At 37.2% G+C, this 21,539-nt stretch overlaps 3 protein-coding genes across 4 annotated transcripts; 1 reads left to right on the top strand and 2 right to left on the bottom strand.

The window, feature by feature from the left end:
• Positions 1–1,117: 1,117 nt before the first annotated feature.
• LOC147545341 (Noc2p family) lies at positions 1,118–8,335 on the top strand. 2 transcript variants are annotated; one of them, XR_015239669.1, is made up of 12 exons: positions 1,183–1,430; positions 2,489–2,602; positions 3,112–3,180; positions 3,259–3,780; positions 4,888–5,190; positions 5,976–6,305; positions 6,398–6,604; positions 6,686–6,772; positions 7,288–7,382; positions 7,466–7,600; positions 7,729–8,154; positions 8,217–8,335. XR_015239669.1 is itself a non-coding variant. In XM_086673013.1 (11 exons), the coding sequence occupies exons 2-11, from the start codon at positions 2,498–2,500 to the stop codon at positions 8,003–8,005; spliced, it is 2,130 nt and encodes a 709-aa protein (XP_086529139.1). In that variant the 5' UTR covers positions 1,118–1,430; positions 2,489–2,497; the 3' UTR covers positions 8,006–8,335. The 2 variants fall into 2 exon arrangements, 1 of the variants encoding a protein (XP_086529139.1); XM_086673013.1 differs by having other exon boundaries at positions 1,118–1,430; positions 7,729–8,335.
• On the bottom strand, positions 8,326–11,062 carry LOC147545342 (zinc finger CCCH domain-containing protein 31-like). Its single transcript, XM_086673014.1, has 3 exons — positions 10,756–11,062; positions 10,101–10,167; positions 8,326–9,480 (listed from the first exon to the last, which is right to left on the bottom strand). The coding sequence occupies exons 1-3, from the start codon at positions 10,847–10,849 to the stop codon at positions 8,775–8,777; spliced, it is 867 nt and encodes a 288-aa protein (XP_086529140.1). The 5' UTR covers positions 10,850–11,062; the 3' UTR covers positions 8,326–8,774.
• A 7,065-nt stretch (positions 11,063–18,127) lies between these two features.
• LOC147545343 (zinc finger CCCH domain-containing protein 31-like) lies at positions 18,128–21,313 on the bottom strand. Its single transcript, XM_086673015.1, has 3 exons — positions 21,006–21,313; positions 20,411–20,477; positions 18,128–19,665 (listed from the first exon to the last, which is right to left on the bottom strand). The coding sequence occupies exons 1-3, from the start codon at positions 21,085–21,087 to the stop codon at positions 18,549–18,551; spliced, it is 1,266 nt and encodes a 421-aa protein (XP_086529141.1). The 5' UTR covers positions 21,088–21,313; the 3' UTR covers positions 18,128–18,548.
• Positions 21,314–21,539: the final 226 nt, after the last annotated feature.

Below are 21,539 nucleotides of genomic sequence, written 5' to 3' on the forward strand. Positions count from 1 at the left end.
TTTCTATCTAGATGCTTACTATACCATTTTCGATTATAATGAGAAGCGCAGAAGTACTATAAGTAGTATCAAGATCATTGAATATTCTTTAACAAAAAAAAAGATCATTGAATATAGTTTTGTCATGCTGGATTGAGATTTTATTTTTCGTGAAACTTTCTGTGACACTTTGATTTACAAATAACGAATAAAACTAAATCAAATAAAAGAACTTTTGTCTAAGGCTAATTTCTTCCAAATTTAAAAGTTTGTATTTGGTTTTTAGGTTTAAGGCTGATATGACCGTCGAATATGGTCGGAATCTGATGGCGAAGGCTCTTATCATGGCTTCCCGATTCAACCGGGGAACTGGCGGGTGGATTAGAGGTATTTCTACAAACAGTTCAGTTTTGATGGTGTAATGTTTTTAGTGTGTCACGTTTATTAATTAATTCGTTTTACAGTAGGATTAAGAGAGGCGGGGGGTTTACTCATAGGATGTACTGATACTCCTTTACTTTTCATTGAGGCTGACACATGATGGACCTGGGTACCTGATTCTTTCTGTTTTGTTAAGACAACCTATTCTGTTGGATTTGAATTAGCTACTGTATTTCTTTTTTTATTTGGATGCTTACTATACCATTTTCGATTATAATGAGAAGAGCAGAAGTACTATAAGTAGTATCAAGATCATTGAATATTCTTTAACAAAAAAAAAAAGAAATACTGTAAGTAGTATCAAGACATTTTGAATTTGAGGAAACTTTTCAAGATCATATATGTCATGCAGTGCTAGCACGTCTAGATTTTTGCTCGGTTTTCGCGGGATCGAGTTATATGCACTCCGATGAATATTTAAACTCGTTGTGTTTGACGACTGGCGTAAGCCCGACGGGATTGACCGCGCCCGCAGGACGCGGGAGATACCTAATATATATATATATTATTATTATTAAGATATGAATCTAGTTTTGTTCAATGTGACATGAGCAATGTTGTCAAAGGCGTTGCTTAGGCGTCCAAAGCGACAGATTCACAAGAGGGTCGCCTCTAGTGGATGCGAATTCTCCTTGTTTCTACGGTTGTCGCCTAGGCGGTCTTGCCTTAAAGTTGCCCAGGGGCCAGGGGATTGAGAAGCCGCTCAAACAACATAGGGCATGAGTGCCTATAATATGTCTTTGTTCACCTAGTTATGGGCTTGGTCGTTTAGGTCAGCTAGTGACTTAAACCCAACCTGAACCGTCCAAGCTTCTATTGTATATCCAACGGCTCCAGAAAAACCCCGCATATACCCTACCCATTTTCCTTCGAATTCCCCAGCTTCCTGAACTCGAGTTTTCTTCTTCTTCTTCATAAAGGAGCTACCTACCTTGAAGGAACTAGGGCATTTTCAAGAGGAACAGAAGAGATTTCTGGTTCTGAAGAGAAGATTGAAAGAGAAATTCAAGGTAAGGGCTTTCCTTAGTCATCATTATTTTTCTTTCATTAGTTTCGCATAGTTCAGTAAACCTGACATTTTTTTTACTGATTAATCGAATGATTATGTATAAATGTAATTGTAGTTTATTAGTAAGTGTTACTAACTGATGTGAGTCCAGATTCGTTTCCACCTTTACGAAACGTCACTGAATCACTGATTCCAAGTTGGAAAACCATAAACTGTGTAATACTCTTCAGTTTAGGGTTTTCTTGGTAGGTTGAACAGAGCTAGGGTTTACTAACGATCAATCAAAATCTTTGAAATATTTTAGGGTTTGACATTTTTTTCATGTCTAGTTATTGAAACACATGTTTAACTTAATAGTGAAATCCTGGACTGATATACTCTTTTGAAGTTTATTTTTTAAATCAATATTTTTTAATACAGACTGGATTTATGGGATGAATTGATAAATATTAACATATTATTGTAATTGAAAAATTATTTCAGGATTCTTAGTGGTTACCAAATAGAACAAGAAGAATTATTTCGAATAATGAATCTACAGTTTCATGATTCCTTCACCCAAACACACCATAAATGTTAAATGCAGATTTTGAAACACTTAAAATGCTTTTTGATGTATATAACTATATACAATTATTTTATTATTATATATGATCCTAGTAGTACCGACTAGTCCCGGCTACTGCCTATTGGTTAACCAACATGTCCTTGTTTTACTGGTTTAGTTTCCCTTTATAAAGGTTACTTAAGCGTGTGTTAAATCTATTGAAGGTCCAACTATTGCTAATTAGTTTGATGGATTGAAATGATAACAAAATATATCTCATGCTTCATGCTTGATCATTTTTCATAGTTTTGTGTAATTAACAGGTTTGTTTTCAAGTTTGTTTTACATGTCTAAAACAATCGAATCCAATTTGGCCCGTGATTCGGGTATATTATATTGAATTGTTGGGACATATCAAAATGTATTGCGTTTTAGTATCCGATGATAGCTTGTAGTGTTTGAAAATATGCCTGAATTGACTAAGTCTAGTTTCTTTTGCTTGGTGTTCTTAGATAACAGATATGGGTGGTAAACATGAAGAAGAAGAGGACACCATTAGTGTGTCGGAATCCCCAAAAGGAAAAGTGAAAGAGCATAAGAGCCAATTGGAAAGGCTCGCGAAAAAGGTAACCCTTATTCTTCTTTCAATCAGGTGTAAAAATTAAGATGTGTTTCTTATGTTTGTATTTATCATGTGTACGTTTTTATGTATTGAATTACTGGGCACTTGTACACTTTAAGTCTCAGAAGGTTTGATTGGTGCTTAAATGCACCAGAAAGTCTATAAGTAGGTGAGGAACTCTCCAGCTTAAATGTTGTTTCAGGCGGGAGGTTGATGCAAAATTGCCTTTCGGCTGTGAAAGAGAAAATGCCTCAGACCCTACCTCTTTTCTGTTTGATATTGCAGTTAATTAGGATCCTTTTATTTATTGTGATTGCATCAGCAATGAGCAAGTCATTACTGACCATCTCAGAGTTGTGACGGTTTCATATTCACACTATTGTAATTTTTTTGACGTTCGCACTCAATTGTTTAGTGTTTTTTTCCATTTAGTTAATTATTTCTCTTGTAAGAATTACCGGCTACAAGTTTTGTATTGTAGTTCACGATTGATTTTTTTTCCATTTCCTGCAGGACCCAGAATTTTACCAGTATCTGAAAGATCGCGATGAGAAGCTGCTAGATTTCGATGAGGACAGTGAGGTGAGTTTGTCCACAATTGTAAATATTCATAATCTTTTCTCGGCCTTAAAAAAATCTTTTCGCGTCTAATCTATACAGGTAGATGTATCCGATGTAGATGACACAGAACCACAAAAAGGTGCTCACAAAGAGAAGGTGCAAACACAAAGGAAGGTTATAACAGCTGCGATGGTTGATTCGTGGTGTAACTTGATTCGAGAAAATTCTAAACTAAGTGCAGTTCACTCTCTTATGCGAGCTTTCCGTACTGCATGCCATTATGGAGATGAGGGTGAAGGTGACCCGTCAGAAAAGTTCAGTATCATGTCGAGCAGCGTATTCAACAAAATAATGTTGTTTGTTCTTAGCAAAATGGATGGAATTCTTCGAGGTTTGCTCAAGCTCCCTAGTTCAGGAGGAAAGAAAGAAATTGTAATAGATCTGATGAGCACAAAAGCATGGAAGACTTATAATCATCTAGTGAAGTCATATCTTGGTAATGCCCTTCATGTTTTGAACCAAATGACTGACACAGAGATGATCTCGTTCACTTTACGACGTCTTAGGTGTTCAGCTATATTCTTGGCGGCATTTCCGAGTCTGTTGAGGAAGTACATCAAGGTACACAGAATTATTTTTTCCTTCTGTGTTTAATTAAATGTCTAGAACTAACTATGCAAAGTATGCAGGAAATGCCCGTACGTAATATGGGTTCAAAGGCCTTGGGCTCAATCACCATATGCTTAACTACCTTTACTATTATTCTGATCTCTAACAAGTACTCCAAGCTTGTATTATTTAGGTCTCACGTTTCATTTCTTCAATCACATTCGTAGATGACGCAGGCAGGCAATAGTTCGTGATATACCAATTTCTTGCACCAGGAATTACTTTGTTTGAGTGAGACTACACTAGAAGACAAAAAGCACACTACATAAAGAATGATGAGAAATAAAAACAAGATGTTAAAAATCACATAGTGATATGTTTATGTTATTAGTTCAAGGTATTATATTGGAATAAATTAATATTTGTTTGAATATGAATGTCGGCTTGACGGTATCTCATATGGGAACCGTTACATCGAGGCGCACACAGGAACCGTTATTCAGCTTAGAAAACTACGGTACGAGTGAACATAGGCTCGTACCATAAGATATTGATAAGATATCTTTATTTTAATTGGTTTTTCTTTTGTAATTAGTTTGTACCTTCTCAATTAAGACACTTAGGAGTTGGGATCTCTTAGAGTTTGCTGTGTTTTTAAATAATGGGCGTGGCATCTTTTAGTTCTATTAGACTATGCAGTCTATTGTTACAATGACACAGCAACCCTCCTTTTGGACATTTATAATATATGCCGAGGTCTCAAATGATGCAGTTGATCTGAATCTAGTTCTCTATTGTATTGATTCTGTTTCCTTCACAAAATGGTATGGTTGATCCTCTTATTGAGAATACCTTGGAAGTCTCTAATTAACTAAAAATGTGGAGTAATTAAGGGTGATTGTATTTTTGATCAACAATGATTTTAACATCAGTATTTCTAATGTTGAGTCTTACAACCTTAGCGTGGAATCTTTCTTTAACTGATCACCTTTTGGAAACTAATCAACTATTGCTGCCGATCCTAGCTTTCCAGAGCTGGTGTAAGGCCTAGGTAATGTTAACTTGGCTGATATAGTATAATAGTGATTGCCTGTAATGATATTTGGAATTTGTTTGCAGGTTTCTCTTCACTTCTGGGGTACAGGAGGAGGTGCACTTCCAGTTGTTTCCTTGCTATTTCTAAGGGATTTGTGCATCCGTTTGGGTTCCGATTGCATCGATGAGTGCTTCAAAGGAATATACAAGGCTTATGTTTTAAATTGCCAATTTGTAAATGCAATGAAATTGCAACACATTCAGTTTCTCGGAAATTGTGTGGTCGAACTTTATGGTGTAGATCTATCAGTTGCATATCAACATGCTTTTGTTTTCATCAGGCAGTTGGCTATGATTTTGCGCGAGGCTCTTAATATGAAGACAAAGGTATGCCCCACAATCCACTTCAGATAAAAGTGACTAAAATTCCTGTTATATTCCTTGGCATTTTCTTGTGGTTCAGTTTCTTGTATTTAAGTTCGATTGACATTTGTCAGAGACATCTGTCAGAGGGTCTACTGCTGGCTCTAGAAAGCTCTATTTCATATTTTTAATTGTACACAGCCGAGAAGGCTAAGAAAAAGACATTAAAAGATTACAAGAAAGAGATGAAAGCCTCCCAAGAATCGACCATGCTGAAGAAAGAAATGGTCTTGGCCCAGCCCAGATTTCTACTCCAGTGGTAAATAAGGCATTAGCTGATTGACCAATAGCATTATGTAGTTTTCTGAAAATAAGACCAATGTGATTATTTGGTCTTGCATGCAACCATTATTTGTGGTGTATTATTCTTTTTTGTTCATTTATTACTAGTTCGGTGAATAAAATTATTAAGTGTCTGCTCCAAGAAAAATTAAATAATAAAATTTGAATGTACGAGTATTTCATAAATCAAGGGATCAATGAGTGGGGAAAGACCCAGAATAACTAGTATACAAGCTGTTTAAGATGATTGTAGAAGTTGGGTTGGTGAGTCGTCATTCTGAAGGAAACACCACTAAACGGTAGATGTTTTTGCATCGGGTGCAGATAATGTGCTTCTTGATGTCGTTGGTAAAGATCCGAATGGAACTTCTTAACATCCTCAAATGTGTCTGTCCGAGATCTGAGCCATAATATATCATACTAGTTCATTTTAGTTTTCATGTATAACTTTGTTCAATGTTGTGTAGGAAGCATTCAGAAAGGTGTATGAATGGAAGTTCATAAATTGCCTTGAACTATGGACTGCAGCTGTATGTGCCTATAGTACTGAAGCTGACTTTCACCCCTTAGCTTATCCATTGACTCAAATAATTTCTGGGGCTGCCCGTTTGGTTCCAACTGCACGATACGTCCCTCTTAGACTGCGATGTGTTAGAATGCTCAATCGCATTGCTGCTGCCTCAGGTACTTTCATCCCGGTATCTTTGCCCCTACTAGATATGTTGGAGATGAAAGAATTGAACCGAGCACCTACTGGCGGTGTCGGAAAAGCTATTGATTTGCGCACAACGTTGAAGGTACCTAACGACCTCTTAGTTTTACACTCTCTTGATTTCACTGTATTTGCTGGGAGCTATTTTTCAGGACAGTTCGGATGTAATTCTTGCAGGTTAGTAAGCCGACACTGAAAACACGTGCCTTCCAAGAAGCATGTGTTTTCTCTGTGATGGAAGAGCTTGCGGAGCATTTATCTCAATGGAGTTATTCCGTTGCTTTCTTCGAGTTGGCTTTTATCCCTGCTCAACGGTTGCGAAGCTTTTGTAAATCTACTAAAATTGAAAGGTTCCGTCGAGAAACAAGGGAGCTAGTTCGTCAGGTATTTCTGCAATTGGTTACGAATTACGATTACCTAATTCAGTGCTTTAGTACTTACTTTAAAGCTCTCCAACTATCACAGATAGAGGCCAATTCAAAGTTTACAAATGCAAAACGGGCAACTGTTTCATTTTTACCCAACGATCCAGCTGCAGAATCGTTTCTTCAGGTTAGTTGTTACTGTCTGGTACTTGAACTTTCAGAGTTTAAATTGAATTGTTAAGAGTAGAGTTTGTGGCCTGTGTAATAAATTGTAACATGTACATATTTTATGTATATCTTATAAATCTTCCCCCTAAGTAGCAACCTTAGTCTTAGGCTCGTCTATATATAGGCAGGCATATACAAGGTATATGGCTTTTGTCATTTAAAGCACCAGTACGCGGTTCACACTGCGACAAGTCTGTTTCTAAGGTTGGCTCAAATTACAACTGTTTGACAGCAGAAAAGACGGCCGTTTAAAGTTTAGTTCATAACCATATGTTTGAGTTGAGTAATTATCGAACTACTATTATTTACTTTAGATGATATGGAACCCGTCCAAATGGGTTTCCTTTATAGGAAGTGGTAGATATTTTGGGAGTACACTTCTGTCAGATTGTTGCATATTTACACGTCTTTTGCTCTTTATGTTCTTTCACCTGCGGAATCGTGACCCTTTTTAATTGATGGGCCTTCTGGTAGGATGAGAAAGAGAAGGGACTTAGCCCTCTATCTCAATATGCTGGTACACTGCGGGACAGAGCACGACAGAAAAACAAGTCATTGGAGGAATCAAGGTTTGTATCCTTGCCTGCCCTCTATATTCTATTGTTCTTGTTGTAAGAAAAAGTTGCTTAATAATGTTCGTCCTCAATTTCAGTGTTATTGTTGGGGCAAAATCATCCAAGTTCGGCGCCGAGAGATCAGGTAGTGATGAAGACGAAGATGGTGGAGATGCCGAGGAAGGTTCTACTATCTTTAACTCATCATCCTGGTTACCAGGAAGTGATTCAAAGTATGTTGATTTAATTTGCATATGCCAAATATCTAAGTTCATTCTTTCTTTTTTCCTAGTTTCACTTTTAGGCCTTAAGTTTAGCCGTCTCTACTATTTTCTGACTGAATTCGATGTCCATAACACAGAACTAAAAGTTCAGAGGGGGAGAAGAAAGTAAATAAGAGAAAGAATCAACGGGAAGCCTTGGATGAGGATATTGTGGAGGAATTAGTATTAAGTTCTGATGAAGAAGACGACGAGTCTCCAAGTGATTCTCTTGTAGAAAGAGAAGAAAAAGCAAAAAAGAAGGCTCCAAAACAAGGCGGTGGTAAGAAAAGAAAACAATCTACAGATTCTTCAAAGAAAGACCGACCCAATGCCAAGAAGCCAAAGAGAAGTCGAAGCGCGAAACAACAAAAATAAAAAAGATAACCTTGCTTTATCAAGTTTATCTCTTTAATTTTTTCTATGCTGTGCTAGAATACAGTGAAGGGGCACAGTTATACTAACCCGTCCCACACCTGAATTTTGTATCCAACTCCAGTTTTGTAGTTTTATACTTTTCATAGTCGGTTCTATTTATATTTTTGAATCCAAATTCCTTTCCTGGAAAGTGTAATTGCTCTGTCCCAAGGGTTTTTTTTATTCTCTAAGTTGCATTACTGTGATTGGCTGGATAAGCAGCAGACCCTCAACTTCCAATTTTCAAATCAAAATTTTGCTATAAATGATTAACAAGTCAATTTTTAGCCACTATTTTGCTGATTAGTTTGAAACCTCTATAGTTGTTCTCAGCAGATAACTACGATTGTATTCGATTACAGAAATCGTGAAAGAAGCAATCATTGTTAAACATGAAAGGGGAAAAGTACATTAAAATGTTCTACAAACTAGTTATGTTCACTGCTAAATCTGATTTGCTCGCAAGTAGGAAATGCAAAAGAATGGGATTGTCCCTGCATACATAATGACACCACTAGAAGTCCTTGCTGATGAAAATGTCTTCGTTTTGTTATATGAACCCAAAATGGGCTATACAGACTTGGAGATCAGGAGGCTTTTACAGTTCCCAGTTGAAAGCACAGCTGAATGTGCATTCCAATAAGATGAAGCTATTTATCGTTTTACCATCACGAAATTTAGCAGCTCTAAAACGATAAGAATTCCACTACACTACTGAAACAAGGAGTATTTACTTGCGCAACTCTTGCGCACCATGTGCAAAATTACATCTTTCCTTAAAATCGCAGGAGCCCTTGGTGTGGTGCTCACACAACTTCGTCTTGTAGTTTGTACCTACTGCTGAATCAACTTTTTTGATTATCCGACAAACCATTGTGTTCGCTTGTTCAATCTGATCAAGACTTCCTTCGAGCTCAATATTTTTCAAATTAGGATCTGATTCATGTTCTTTTACTGCGAGCTTTGCGCCTGTTAATCGAAATATCTGCGTTGTGTTAATTCCACCTTTTCCAATTATGGCTCCAGCAAGTGCAGCATCTACACTGCACTTAGTCGTTGCTGATGCACCAAAATTGGCTGCAGCAGCAGCTACGCCTGGAGCCTGAGGTGGTGGCGGTCGTTCTATTCTGCCAGGGAACCAGCCTCCTAACGCAGTCCTATGCGGAGGACCCACAACCATCTTTTCCCCGTGTATATGTGCATAAGACCTCTGAAGTTCTCTTTCGCCATGAGAAAAAAGGCATTTACCTCCATATCTACACCCTTCTGCACTATTGAAGTAGTTGCAGGGCGTGGACGACTTTAGGGCTGTTGAATTCTTAGAGGATGGACCTGCTTGATTGCTACCTAAATTTGTCATCTCAGCCACAGCTATAATGCCACCGGGAACATAATGTAGAAAGCGGCACCCGTCGCCGAAATGACACCCAGTAGTGCTGCATTTAAATCATGCAAGATATTCAGAAGTCTGTTTATAATTACGAGAAGAAAAGAACAAATGAGATATAATTTCCGGTTAGGACTTAGGCTAGTCCCTTATATTATGTACATAGCAATGGATACTTGTGCGGGTGTCGCTCGACATCTTTATGAGATGTTGGATATGGTAATTTAATACCCGACATGGTGATACATGGTACACATTTTCCAGAACTTAGTTCTTAGATCATTTGTTTTACTTTACTATTGATCATTGTTACGTTATAAACAAGTGAGTGTATTAGAGTGGCAATTTATAGTCCTAACCCTATTGTGTGCGATTAACCCAAGATGTATACACTTTTACTAATGTTATATCCACTAAAGTGACAAGGGGTATCCAACAAATATCTATCTGATACGAGCATTTTTGTATACATTGATATACAAACACAATAATAATAGTAACACGAATTATAGATGTTACCCTAATCCTTCTTATATAACTAAGAACAAGGATATAAAGGATAAAACCCTAAACCAGAAGGCAATTGATAAATTTGTGATAACTAGAATCACATCAGGAAAGGGAAAATTAAAAAATCAAATTTCTCATTTGAGAAGTTAAGATTAGAACCTGAAAAATTTGGTGCATGGCTTCAATTTGCTTCCTATACCAGTAGTTGTAAAGGACGACTCCGTTTCTGTTGAACAACATTAATTATCTCTTCTTAGTTACTCAATTATTATCAATTGATGAATTCTTTATCAATTTGTGAAATTTCCACTATCATTCAGATTGAAATTGATTATTACAATTGGTCCCTAATTAGTATATGAAACTAGAAGTAGCATACATACCCATCTTCACATTTCCTCTCAGACAACTCAAATTCAGAACCCATAAATAAAACCCTTGGGGGCCGGGTTTAAGGAGGAAATATCTTGTTCTGCAAAATTTCATACTTTTTCATTTTCATAGTTTGAGTTTTGATGTTTCAAGATCATTTTTTTTATGGTACTTTGTTATACTCATGCTCCTAAACTTACTTGTAAAGAAGAAAAATGGAAAATTTCAAGATTTTATTTGCAAAGGCTTCATCTTTCTTTAAGAATTCTTTAAAGAAGTACCCTATTTGTGAAAAGTGGTAAAGAACCTAATTCAACATCATTCTAACCCTAGACAACTTCAACTAACAATCCAAACAAGAATCACATAGCGAAAACTGAAAACAAGATAATTTCTCTCTCTATTGAGGAAAAATGAATCCAGAAAACGAATTGTTCCAAACCTCCTTGTTTATTCCGTTTCTCAGATCCTTCACCTTCGCCATTGAAACTCGTATCCGGTTTTCCCCTCTTTCGATCATCACGTCCATCATCCATGATGATAAATGATACTACTTGAATCAAAAGCAAAACCTAGAGAGAGAGAGAAGACTAAGAAGACGAAGAACAAAAGAACGAGAACTAAACCCCTAGGGTTTCTTCCTGTCTGGAGAGAAGATCAAGAAGAGAGAGAGAGCTGTGTGTGGTGTTGTCAGCTTCCTTCCTCTTATTGCTAATGAAGCACAGTATTAACAGAAAATCTTAACGGACAACTCTCTAACCGCCAATTTTTCAAGTATTTAAAGCGCCCTTCTAAGTGTTCAAAAGCGCCTGCCCCAAGATAAATAGTACTACCAAGTATTAGGGGAGCACTTTCAACAAAAAAAAAAAGTATTAGGGGAGCATGTGAGAAAAAGAGACATCTATAATATTTCTGTGGCGCGTTTAAAGTATCCCTTATCTTAATTATGGTTAGGCCCAAGCCCAACTGCACAAAGCACGTAAACGATCCTCCTTCCTACATGCACGCGACAACTCTCCTTCAAAGCAACCTAGTCTTGTTCTCGAGACGAGGTTCCGACGAGGGAGAAAGCCCAAAGAGAGAGAGAGAGAGAGAGCAAGCAAGAAGAGACTGTCGGATTTGATGGTGGAAATCGCTCGAGTTTTGGTGGAGGTGAGAGGGGATGGGACATTGTGAATCTAGGGTTTTACAGAGAAAGAGAGAGAGGCCGAAATGAGGGATTAGGGCAAATCTTTGCCTTTTATATCTAGGTCATGTTCTGACCAAGACTTAGTCAAGAAGACCAATGTCAAGTCAAGCCAAGAAGACCAATGTCAAGTCAAGCCAAGAAGACCAATGTCAAGTCAAGTCAAGATGACCAATGTAACTCTCTGGTCAAACCGAGTCAAGGAAGTCTTCTGACTAAGTCAACCTGCAACAAGAATAACTAACTAAAGTTAGTTACAACTAAAATCTGTTTTAGTTAACTAACTACCTTTCTAATCTTTCTTTCTCTTCTTCTTTAGATTCTCATTAGTATAAATAAACTTGTAATAAACCTCAAGTACTATTGATTGGAAAATAAAATAGAGTTCTTAGAATTTCTTACATGGTATCAGTCTAGGTCTTTTTTGTGATCCAAAAGCTAGGGTTCTTCGAGCTCAATAACAATCATCATCATCATCTCGCAACAAAGAAAACATTCAACATTCAGAAAATTCAACATTCAATATCAAAATTCAGAAAATTCAACATCAAAATTCAGAAGATTCAAGATTATAATCAAGATTTCAAAGATTTTGATCAAAATTACAACAAAATACAACTATACTTACTGTTTTTCCGGGCTTTTCTTCAAGCTTTCTTCAAATGACTTCAATTACAGGTAATCTGCCTCCAATTTCATCAGTTACTAGTTTCATAACTGAAAAGTTAGATGATTCTAACTTTCTCATGTGGAAAGATCAAATAGAAACCCTTCTTAGTACTTATGAGTTACTAGGGTTTGTCACTGGCACAATAGAAGCACCTCCACAGCTTACTTTCATTCATGGAGTTGAACAAATCAACCCAGACTTTATACAGTGGAGGAGTAAAGAGAATTTTGTGAAATCTTATCTCAAAAGTACTCTTTCCAAATCTGTTTATTATGATACATATGGCCTTCAAACTGCTAAGGAAATATGGGATTACCTTGTTCTTACAAACAATGAAGGTCTTGAATCCCAAAAAGACCAATTGAGAAAGAAATTGCAAAATATAAAAAAGGGAAACTCTACTATATCTGTCTATCTCAGGGAATTAAAGCAGATTTCTGATTCCTTACTATCTGTTAATGACAAAGTAAATGAATCAGAACTAGTAAGAGTTGCTATTCAAGGGTTAAGTGTTGATTATGATCAATTTACTATTGCTGTGAGAGCAAACAATGAGCACTTAACATTTGCTCAATTAAAGTCTAGGTTAATACAACATGAACAATGGTTATTATCAAGAGAAGTTGATCATGAAGCTTATTATGTAAGGAGATATAATCAACAACAACAAACTAGACAGAGTTATAAACCCTCTCCTTCTTATTATAAGAATCAACCCATGGTAAAAAAAGATGAGAATATATCATCCCCTCAAGTCTCAGGAGGATCAAATCAACACTATAAAGGAAAAAGGGCAGATGACTTTGATTTCTCAAAAGTCCCTTGTGGAATTTGTAAAAGATGGGGGCATTCAGCAGGTGTCTGTTATTTTAGATATCAACAAAACAAGAATCATATGGGCTACCACTCTGAATCACAAGATAAACAAGATAAACAAGATCTTCCCTTAGAAAATTCTACACATATGCCAGATTCACAGTCTTATCTTTATGAGGATGAGGTCTTATTAGAATGTAATAATGCAGAATTATATGATTCTAATATGTTTCAAAGTTATCATAGTTCAAATGATGATGATATTTTTCAAGAATGTCACACTGCTATTGTTCAAAATATGGAAGAAGATGTGTTCTTTGACTGTGAATCATCTGATATTACAGCAGAAGAGTGTCATGTTGTTACTACAACTACAACTGATCAAAATACAGCATGGTTAGCAGACACAGGAGCAAGCAGTCATATGACTCATAGTGCTTCTATATTGAAATCAATTCAGACCTATAAAGGGACAGAGGCTGTCATGGTAGGTAGTGGCAAATTTCTTCCTATTACTGACACTGGGTCTTCTGATTTATCTACTGCCACTCATTCTTTTGAACTAAACAAGGTGCTATGTGTTCCAAACCTCAAAAGGAACCTCTTATCTGTGTCAAAGTTTACAAGAGATAACTCATGCTCAATTGAGTTTCTACCTTGGGGCTATACTATAAAAGATTTATGCACAAAGAAGATATTAGCTGAGGGTCCTATGAAACAAAATCTATATCCCATAGAAGTTCATAACAAGATATTGAAAGATAGGATCATCTCAGCTCATATGGCTCTCACTGCAGTTCAATATGACATATGGCATGCAAGATTGGGTCATTCCCACAATGGTATAATTACTCAACTACATAATGAACAGAAGATAGCATTATCAACAAATCATGAGAAGACTTTGTGCAAGTCTTGTGCTTTAGGCAAGAGCAAATGTCTGCCATTTGAGGAGTCTACTACTACCACTAATACTCCACTATACTTGGTTCACTGTGACATATGGGGACCAGCTCCTGTTTCAACCCCAAATGGAGCAAAGTATTATATTCTCTTTCTAGATGATTTCAGCAAGTTTAGTTGGATATATGCTATGAAAGCTAGATCTGACAGCACAAAATGTTTTATTCATTTCAAGGCTGCAGCTGAGAATCTATTAAAAGAAAAGATAGTATATTTTCAATCTGATGGGGCTCCAGAATTGAAACATGGAGAATTCAGAAAGTTTTTGGACACAAATGGGATAATATTCAGGTGTTCTTGTCCATATACTTCACAACAGAATGGCAAGGCAGAAAGAAAGCACAGACATATCACAGAATTAGGTAACACTATGTCTTTTCATTGTCATTTACCAAAATTTCTTTGGTTTGATGCTTTCAATACTGCAGTTTATATCATAAATAGAATACCCACAAAAACTCTTCAGGGTATTTCTCCTTATGAGTCACTATTCCATGTGCCTCCTGATTATACCCAATTTAGGATCTTTGGATGTGCCTGTTTTCCCAATTTAGGAATACTTAGACAAGATAAACTCAGTCCAAAGAGTGTCTCTTGTGTATTTCTTGGTTAAAGCAATGAACATAAGGGTTATAGATGTTATGATCCTTCTAACAAGAGACTTTATATATCTAGGCATGTAGTTTTTGATGAGCATAGTTTTCCTTTCATGCTCATCTCTCAAACTCAGCCTAGTAGTGATCAGCAAACATCACCACACATATCATTACCTTTTCCCTCCATGTTTCCTATCCAGTCTTCTACTGAATTAGGGACACCTAGTAATTCTACTAGTTCACCAGCTAATTCAGTACCTAGAACACAATCTCCAAGTGAGATGGGCATTGCTAATCCTAGAACTAGTACACCAGCATCTCAGCTTGGTTTGGTTCCCATTCAACAGCCTAGACAGGTCACTACTAGAGGGATGAATGGTATAATCAAAAGTAAAGCTCTTCCTTCTGATTTTGTGGCACATTTTACATCACCTCACAATATCAATGTTGCATATTTGTCTATTCTACAATTACCCACTGAGCCAACTACTTACAAAGAGGCAGCCAAACACATTGAATGGACAAAAGCTATGCAAGATGAGTACCAAGCTCTTTTGGACAATAAGACTTGGTCACTAGTACCATATCATAAAAGTATGAATGTTCTAGGCTGCAAGTGGGTTTTTAAACTCAAACAAAAGAGTGATGGTACAATAGAAAGATATAAAGCCAGACTTGTGGCTAAGGGTTTTCATCAACAAGAAGGAGTTGATTATGCAGAAACTTTCAGTCCAGTGGTCAAATCAAACACCATTAGAATAGTACTCACTATTGCAGTTACTAAATCATGGCACATCAAGCAGTTAGATGTCTCAAATGCTTTCCTTCATGGAACTCTTGATGAAGATGTTTTTATGGTCCAACCATCTAGTTTTATTCAGTCTGGAAAAGAATCTTATGTGTGTCATTTACACAAAGCCCTATATGGGCTAAAGCAAGCACCAAGAGCATGGTTCAACAAATTTGCTAACTTTCTATACACTTATGGGTTTCACAAGAGCAAAACAGATCATTCCATGTTTGTATATCACTCTAGTGCAGGCAACATGATCTTATTATTATATGTGGATGATATCATCCTAACAGGAAGCTCTGACTCCCAAATAAATTGTCTCATCAAGGAGTTGAGTTTGGTTTTCAAAATGAAGGATTTGGGGCATTAGCTTACTTTCTGGGCATTGAGGTAACTAATTCTCCACAACAAGGGTCTATCATTCTCACACAGAACAAATATGCACTTCAACTACTTCAAAAAGCAGACTTATTGAATTCAAAACCATCAAAACTACCAGTATCAGATGGTAAAAGAATCTCACTTACAGATGGAGAAGAGCTACCAAGTCCAACAGAATACAGAAGTCTAGTGGGGGCTTTACAATACCTCACTTTGACTCGTCCTGATCTTTCATTTGCAGTGAATTATGCCGCTCAGTTCATGCACAAACCAACAAATACTCATTTAGTATTGGTAAAGAAGATCTTGCGATATGTAAAAGGGACTTTGGGTTCAGGTCTGTTGATTTCTCCTACTGACTTAACAACATTAACAGCCTATTCAGACTCGGATTGGGCTGGTTGCCCTGATTCTCATAAGTCAACAGGAGGCTATTGTGTGTTCTTGGGTAAAACCCTAATTTCTTGGTGCTCGAAAAAGCAAGCAACAGTAGCCAAATCCTCAACGGAAGCAGAATATAAGGCTTTATCAAACACTGCTACAGAAATGGTTTGGATTACGTACCTCATGGATGAACTTGGTTGTTCATTGAAGAAACCTTTGCTTCTCTACTGTGATAACATTAGTGCGAAATATTTGGCCTCAAATCCAATATTTCATGCTAGAACGAAACATATAGAGGTCGATTTTCACTATGTCAGAGATCTAGTTTCGAATGGAACTTTGGTGATTCACCATCTCTCAACGAAGGAGCAACTCGCTGATATTTTTACCAAAGGGGTTTCATTCGATCTCTTCTCTTATTTTTGAAGCAAACTCATGCTTCATCGCAGCTCCTCACCATGAGTTTGAGGGGGGCTGTGAATCTAGGGTTTTACAGAGAAAGAGAGAGAGGCCGAAATGAGGGATTAGGGCAAATCTTTGCCTTTTATATCTAGGTCATGTTCTGACCAAGACTTAGTCAAGAAGACCAATGTCAAGTCAAGCCAAGAAGACCAATGTCAAGTCAAGCCAAGAAGACCAATGTCAAGTCAAGTCAAGATGACCAATGTAACTCTCTGGTCAAACCGAGTCAAGGAAGTCTTCTGACTAAGTCAACCTGCAACAAGAATAACTAACTAAAGTTAGTTACAACTAAAATCTGTTTTAGTTAACTAACTACCTTTCTAATCTTTCTTTCTCTTCTTCTTTAGATTCTCATTAGTATAAATAAACTTGTAATAAACCTCAAGTACTATTGATTGGAAAATAAAATAGAGTTCTTAGAATTTCTTACAGACATAATAAAATAGGCCAGCGCTTTGGGGAAAGCTAAATAGTTTCCGGGGTGTGAAGACTTGGTCAAAAATTGGTCAACTTTGTTTGACAATTTTATTTAGGGGGAAAGCAAAATAGCTTCTCCACCTTAGCTCTCTCTCTCTCTCCACCTCAACTCTCTCTCTCCACCTCACTTCTCTCCCTCCACCTCATCTTCTCTCTCCACCTCACTTCTCTCCCTCCACCTCAATTTTCCGGCCGGCGATCATGAAAAAAAAAAAAAAAAAAAATTTCACTCACTCTCTCTCTCTCTAGAAACTCCGGCGAAGGGGTTTCCCTTCGCCGGAGTTTCTAGAAAGAGAGAGTGAGTGAAAAAAAAAATTCATGGTCGCCGGCCGAAAATTTTCCGGCCGGCGACCTATCGGAGAAAAGAGAGAGAAGATGAGGTGGAGGGAGGTGAGGGGGAGAGTTTTTTGTTTTGAACCATATTCCCCATAAAATATGTTTCCCCGGAAACTTTTCAAAATTTTGCATATTCCCTTTAAAATTTCACCCCCCCGGAAACTATTTAGCTTTCCCCAAAGCGCTGGCCAATAAAATATTGAAAAGACCTCAAGTATGATGTTTGGAGGAGACAAAAACTCTTTAAATATTTTTGTTTCCACCCAAAATTTTGTGTCTCGGATAATTTTTTTATTTCTCCAAAATATCGACAACCTTAGGATAATCCTGTATCCCAAACATTTGGTAACTCCCGTGGTCCACTACTTCTCGCCGTTAGATCTTAGGACTTTAGAACCCAACAACCACTCAAAGCACATCTCTTTTAACGGTCTTTCTTCGACAAGCCATAGTTTGAACCTTAAGTTGTATAAGAATCAGACCTCTATGATCTATATTTTGAGTTAAAGACTTGAAAAGTTGGTATGTGTTTTTTTATTTTTGGATCGTTTATTGGTTCTCAATTCCTGAATTTTCGAGTTATATGCTAACAAATACATGAATTCTATAAATGTTCTAGTTGCATTATTGTGATTGGCTGGATAAGCAGCAGATCCTCAACTTCCATTTTTCAAATCAAAATTTTGCTATAAATGATTAACAAGTCAATTTTTAGCCACTATTTTGCTGATTAGTTTGAAACCTCTATAGTTATTCTCAGCAGATAACTAAGATTGTATTCGATTACAGAAATCGTGAAAGAAGCAATCGTTGTTAAACATGAAAGGGGAAAAGTACATTAAAATGAGCTACAAACTAGTCGGAGTATAAGATATTCACTGCTAAATTTGATTTGCTAAAAGGAAATGGAAAAGAATGGGATGGTCCCTGCATACAAAATGACACCACGAGACGTCCTTGCTGAATAAAAGAAAATGTCTTCGTTTTGTTTTATGAACCAAAATGGGCTATACAGACAGACTTGGAGATCGGGAGGCTTTTACAGTTCCCAGTTGCAAGCACAGCTGAATGTGCATTCCAATAAGATGAAGCTATTTATCGTTTTACCATCACGAAATTTAGCAGCTTTAAAACGATAAGAAATCCACTACACTACTGAAACAAGGAGTATTTACTTGCGCAACTCTTCTAAACCATGTGCAAAATGACATCTTTCCCTAAAAGGGCAGAAGCCTATGATGTGGTGCTCACACAACTTCGTCTTGTAGTTCGGACCTGGTGCTGCTGTACTACGAATTGTTGAACCAACATTTACCATTAGCCCACGAACCATTGCGCTCGCTTGCTTAATCTGATCAAAACTTCCTTCGAGCTCAATATCATTCAAATTAGGATCTGATTTATGTTCTCTTATTGTGAGCTTTGCACCTGTTAATCGACATATCTGCGTTGGGCTCATTCCACCTTTTCCAATTTTGACTCCAACAAGTGAAGCATTTACACTGGTCTTAGCCTTTGAACCAAAATTGGCTGCAGCAGCAGCTATGCCTGGAGCCTGAGGTGGTTGCGGTCGTTCTATTCTGCCAGGGAACTTGCCTCCTAACATAGTCCTTTGCGGAGGACCCACAACCATTTGTTCCTCGTTTATATGAGCATAAGACCTCGCAATTTCTCTTTCGCGATGACAAAAATGGCATTTATCTCTAAATGTACACCCTTCTGCACTATTGAAGTTGGTGTGTGGCGTGGACGACTTAGGGGCTGTTGGATTCTTAGGAGATGGACCTGCTTGATTGCTACCTAAATTTGTCATTCTATTCTTGCAGGGACCCACAACCATCTGTTCCTCGTGCATATGAGCATAAGACCTCTCAATTTCTCTTTCGCCATGAGAAAAATAGCATTTATCTCCAAATCTACACCCTTCTGCACTATTGAAGTAGTTGCAGGGCGTGGACAACTTAGGGGCTATTGGATGCTTAGGAGTTGGACCTGCTTGATTGCTACCTAACTTTGTCATTCTATTCTTCCAGGGACCCACAACCATCTGTTCCTCGTGTATATGAGCATAAGACCTCTCAATTTCTCTTTCGCCATGAGAAAAATAGCATTTATCTCCAAATCTACACCCTTCTGCACTATTGAAGTAGTTGCAGGGCGTGGACGACTTTGGGGCTGTTGGATCTTTAGGAGATGGACCTGCTTGATTGCTACCTAAATTTTTCATCTCAGCCACAGCTATAATGCCACCAGGAACGTACCCGTTGCCGAAACGACACCCAGTAGTGCTGCATTTAAATCACGCGAGATATTCAGAAGTCTGTTTGTAATTACGAGAAGAAAAGAACAAATGAGATATAATTTCCGGATAGGACTTATGTACATAACAATGGATACTTGAACGGGTGTCGCTCGACATCTTTATGAGATGTTGGATATGGTAATTTAATACCCAACATGGTGATACATCGTACACATTTTCCAAACCTTAGTTCTTAGATCATTTGTTTTACATTTCTATTGATCATTGATTCGTTATAAACAAGTGAGTGTATTAGAGTGGCATTTTATAGTCCTAACCCTATTGTGTGCGACTAACCCAAGATGTATACACTTTTACTAATGTTATATCCACTAAAGTGACAAGGGGTATCCAACAAATATCTATCTGATACGAGCATTTTTCTATACAGCAATACAAACACAATAATAATAGTAACACGAATTATAGATGTTACCCTAATCCTTCTTATATAACTAAGAACAAGGAGATAAATGATAAAACCCTAAACCAGAAGGCAATTGATAAATTTGTGATAACTAGAATCACTTCAGGAAAGGTACTTGAATAATATCGATTAGCACAAGAAAGTACACCTCTCATTAGGGCATACAAGTATACATACATGAAAAATTATACCAACTGCACTTCCATAAAGACAACCATTTTCTCTATTACATATTCTTAGTTATTATCTTTGCTTGCAAAATTAAAAAAATCTAATTTGTCATTTGAGAAGTTAAGATTAGAACCTGGAAAATTTGGTGCATGGCTTCAATTTGCTTCCTATACCAGTAGTTGTAAAGGACGACTCCATTTCTGTTGAAGAACATTAATTATCTCTTCTTAGTTACTCCATTATTACAATTGGTGGATTCTTTATCAATTTGTGAAATTGTCCACAATCCATTATATGAAACTAGAAGTAGTATAGCCATCTTCATATTTCCTCTCAGACAACCCAAATTCAGAACCCATAAATAAAACCCTTGAGGCCGGGTTTAAGGAGGAGATATCTTCTTCTGCAAGATATCTTGGTTTGCTGAAAGATGATTCTTTTATGGTTTGTTATACTCCTAAACTTGTAAAGAAGAAAAATGGAAAATTTCAAGATTTTATTTGTAAAGGCTTCATCTTTCTTTAAGAATTCTTTAAAGAACTACTACCCTATTAGTGAAAAGTGGTAAAGAACCCTATTAGGCTACTAGTGAAGTGGTAAAGAACCTAATTCAACATCATTCTAACCCTAGACAACTTCAAATAACAATCCAAAACAAGAATCACATAGCGAAAACTGAAAACAAGATAATTTCTCTATTTTGATCACGAAAATGAATTGTTCCAAACCTTGTTTATTAGATCCTTCACCTTCGCCATTGAAACTCTTCGTGTCCGGTTTTTCCCTCTTTTGATCACGTCCATCATCCATGATGATAAATGATAAATCCAAAGCAAAACCTAAAACCTAGAGAGAGGAGAAGAAGAAGAGCAAAAGAACGAGAACTAAACCCCTAGGGTTTCTTCCTGTCTGGAGAGAGATCAAGAAGAGAGAGAGAGAGAGTGAGCTGTGGTGTTGTCAGCTTCCTCTTATTGTCAATGAAGCACAGTATAACAGAAAAATCTAACGAACAACTCTCTCTAACCGTCAATTTTTCAAGTGTTTAAAGCGCCTGCCCCAATATAAATATCAGGGGAGCACCGAGCATGTGAGGAAAAGAGACATCATTAAATATTTCTGTGAGGCGCGTTTAAAGTATCCCTTATCTGAATTATGGTCAGGCTCAAGCCCAACTGTACAAAGCACATATACGATTCTCCTATGTCAACTCTCCTTCAACCTGCCCAACCACTGGTAGTCTAGTTGGTCAATGCATATACTCT

Source organism: Eschscholzia californica, unplaced genomic scaffold (assembly GCF_041429995.1).
Source record: "Eschscholzia californica isolate CP2 unplaced genomic scaffold, dmEscCali1.0.p SCAF_4, whole genome shotgun sequence".
NCBI lineage: Eukaryota > Viridiplantae > Streptophyta > Magnoliopsida > Ranunculales > Papaveraceae > Eschscholzia > Eschscholzia californica.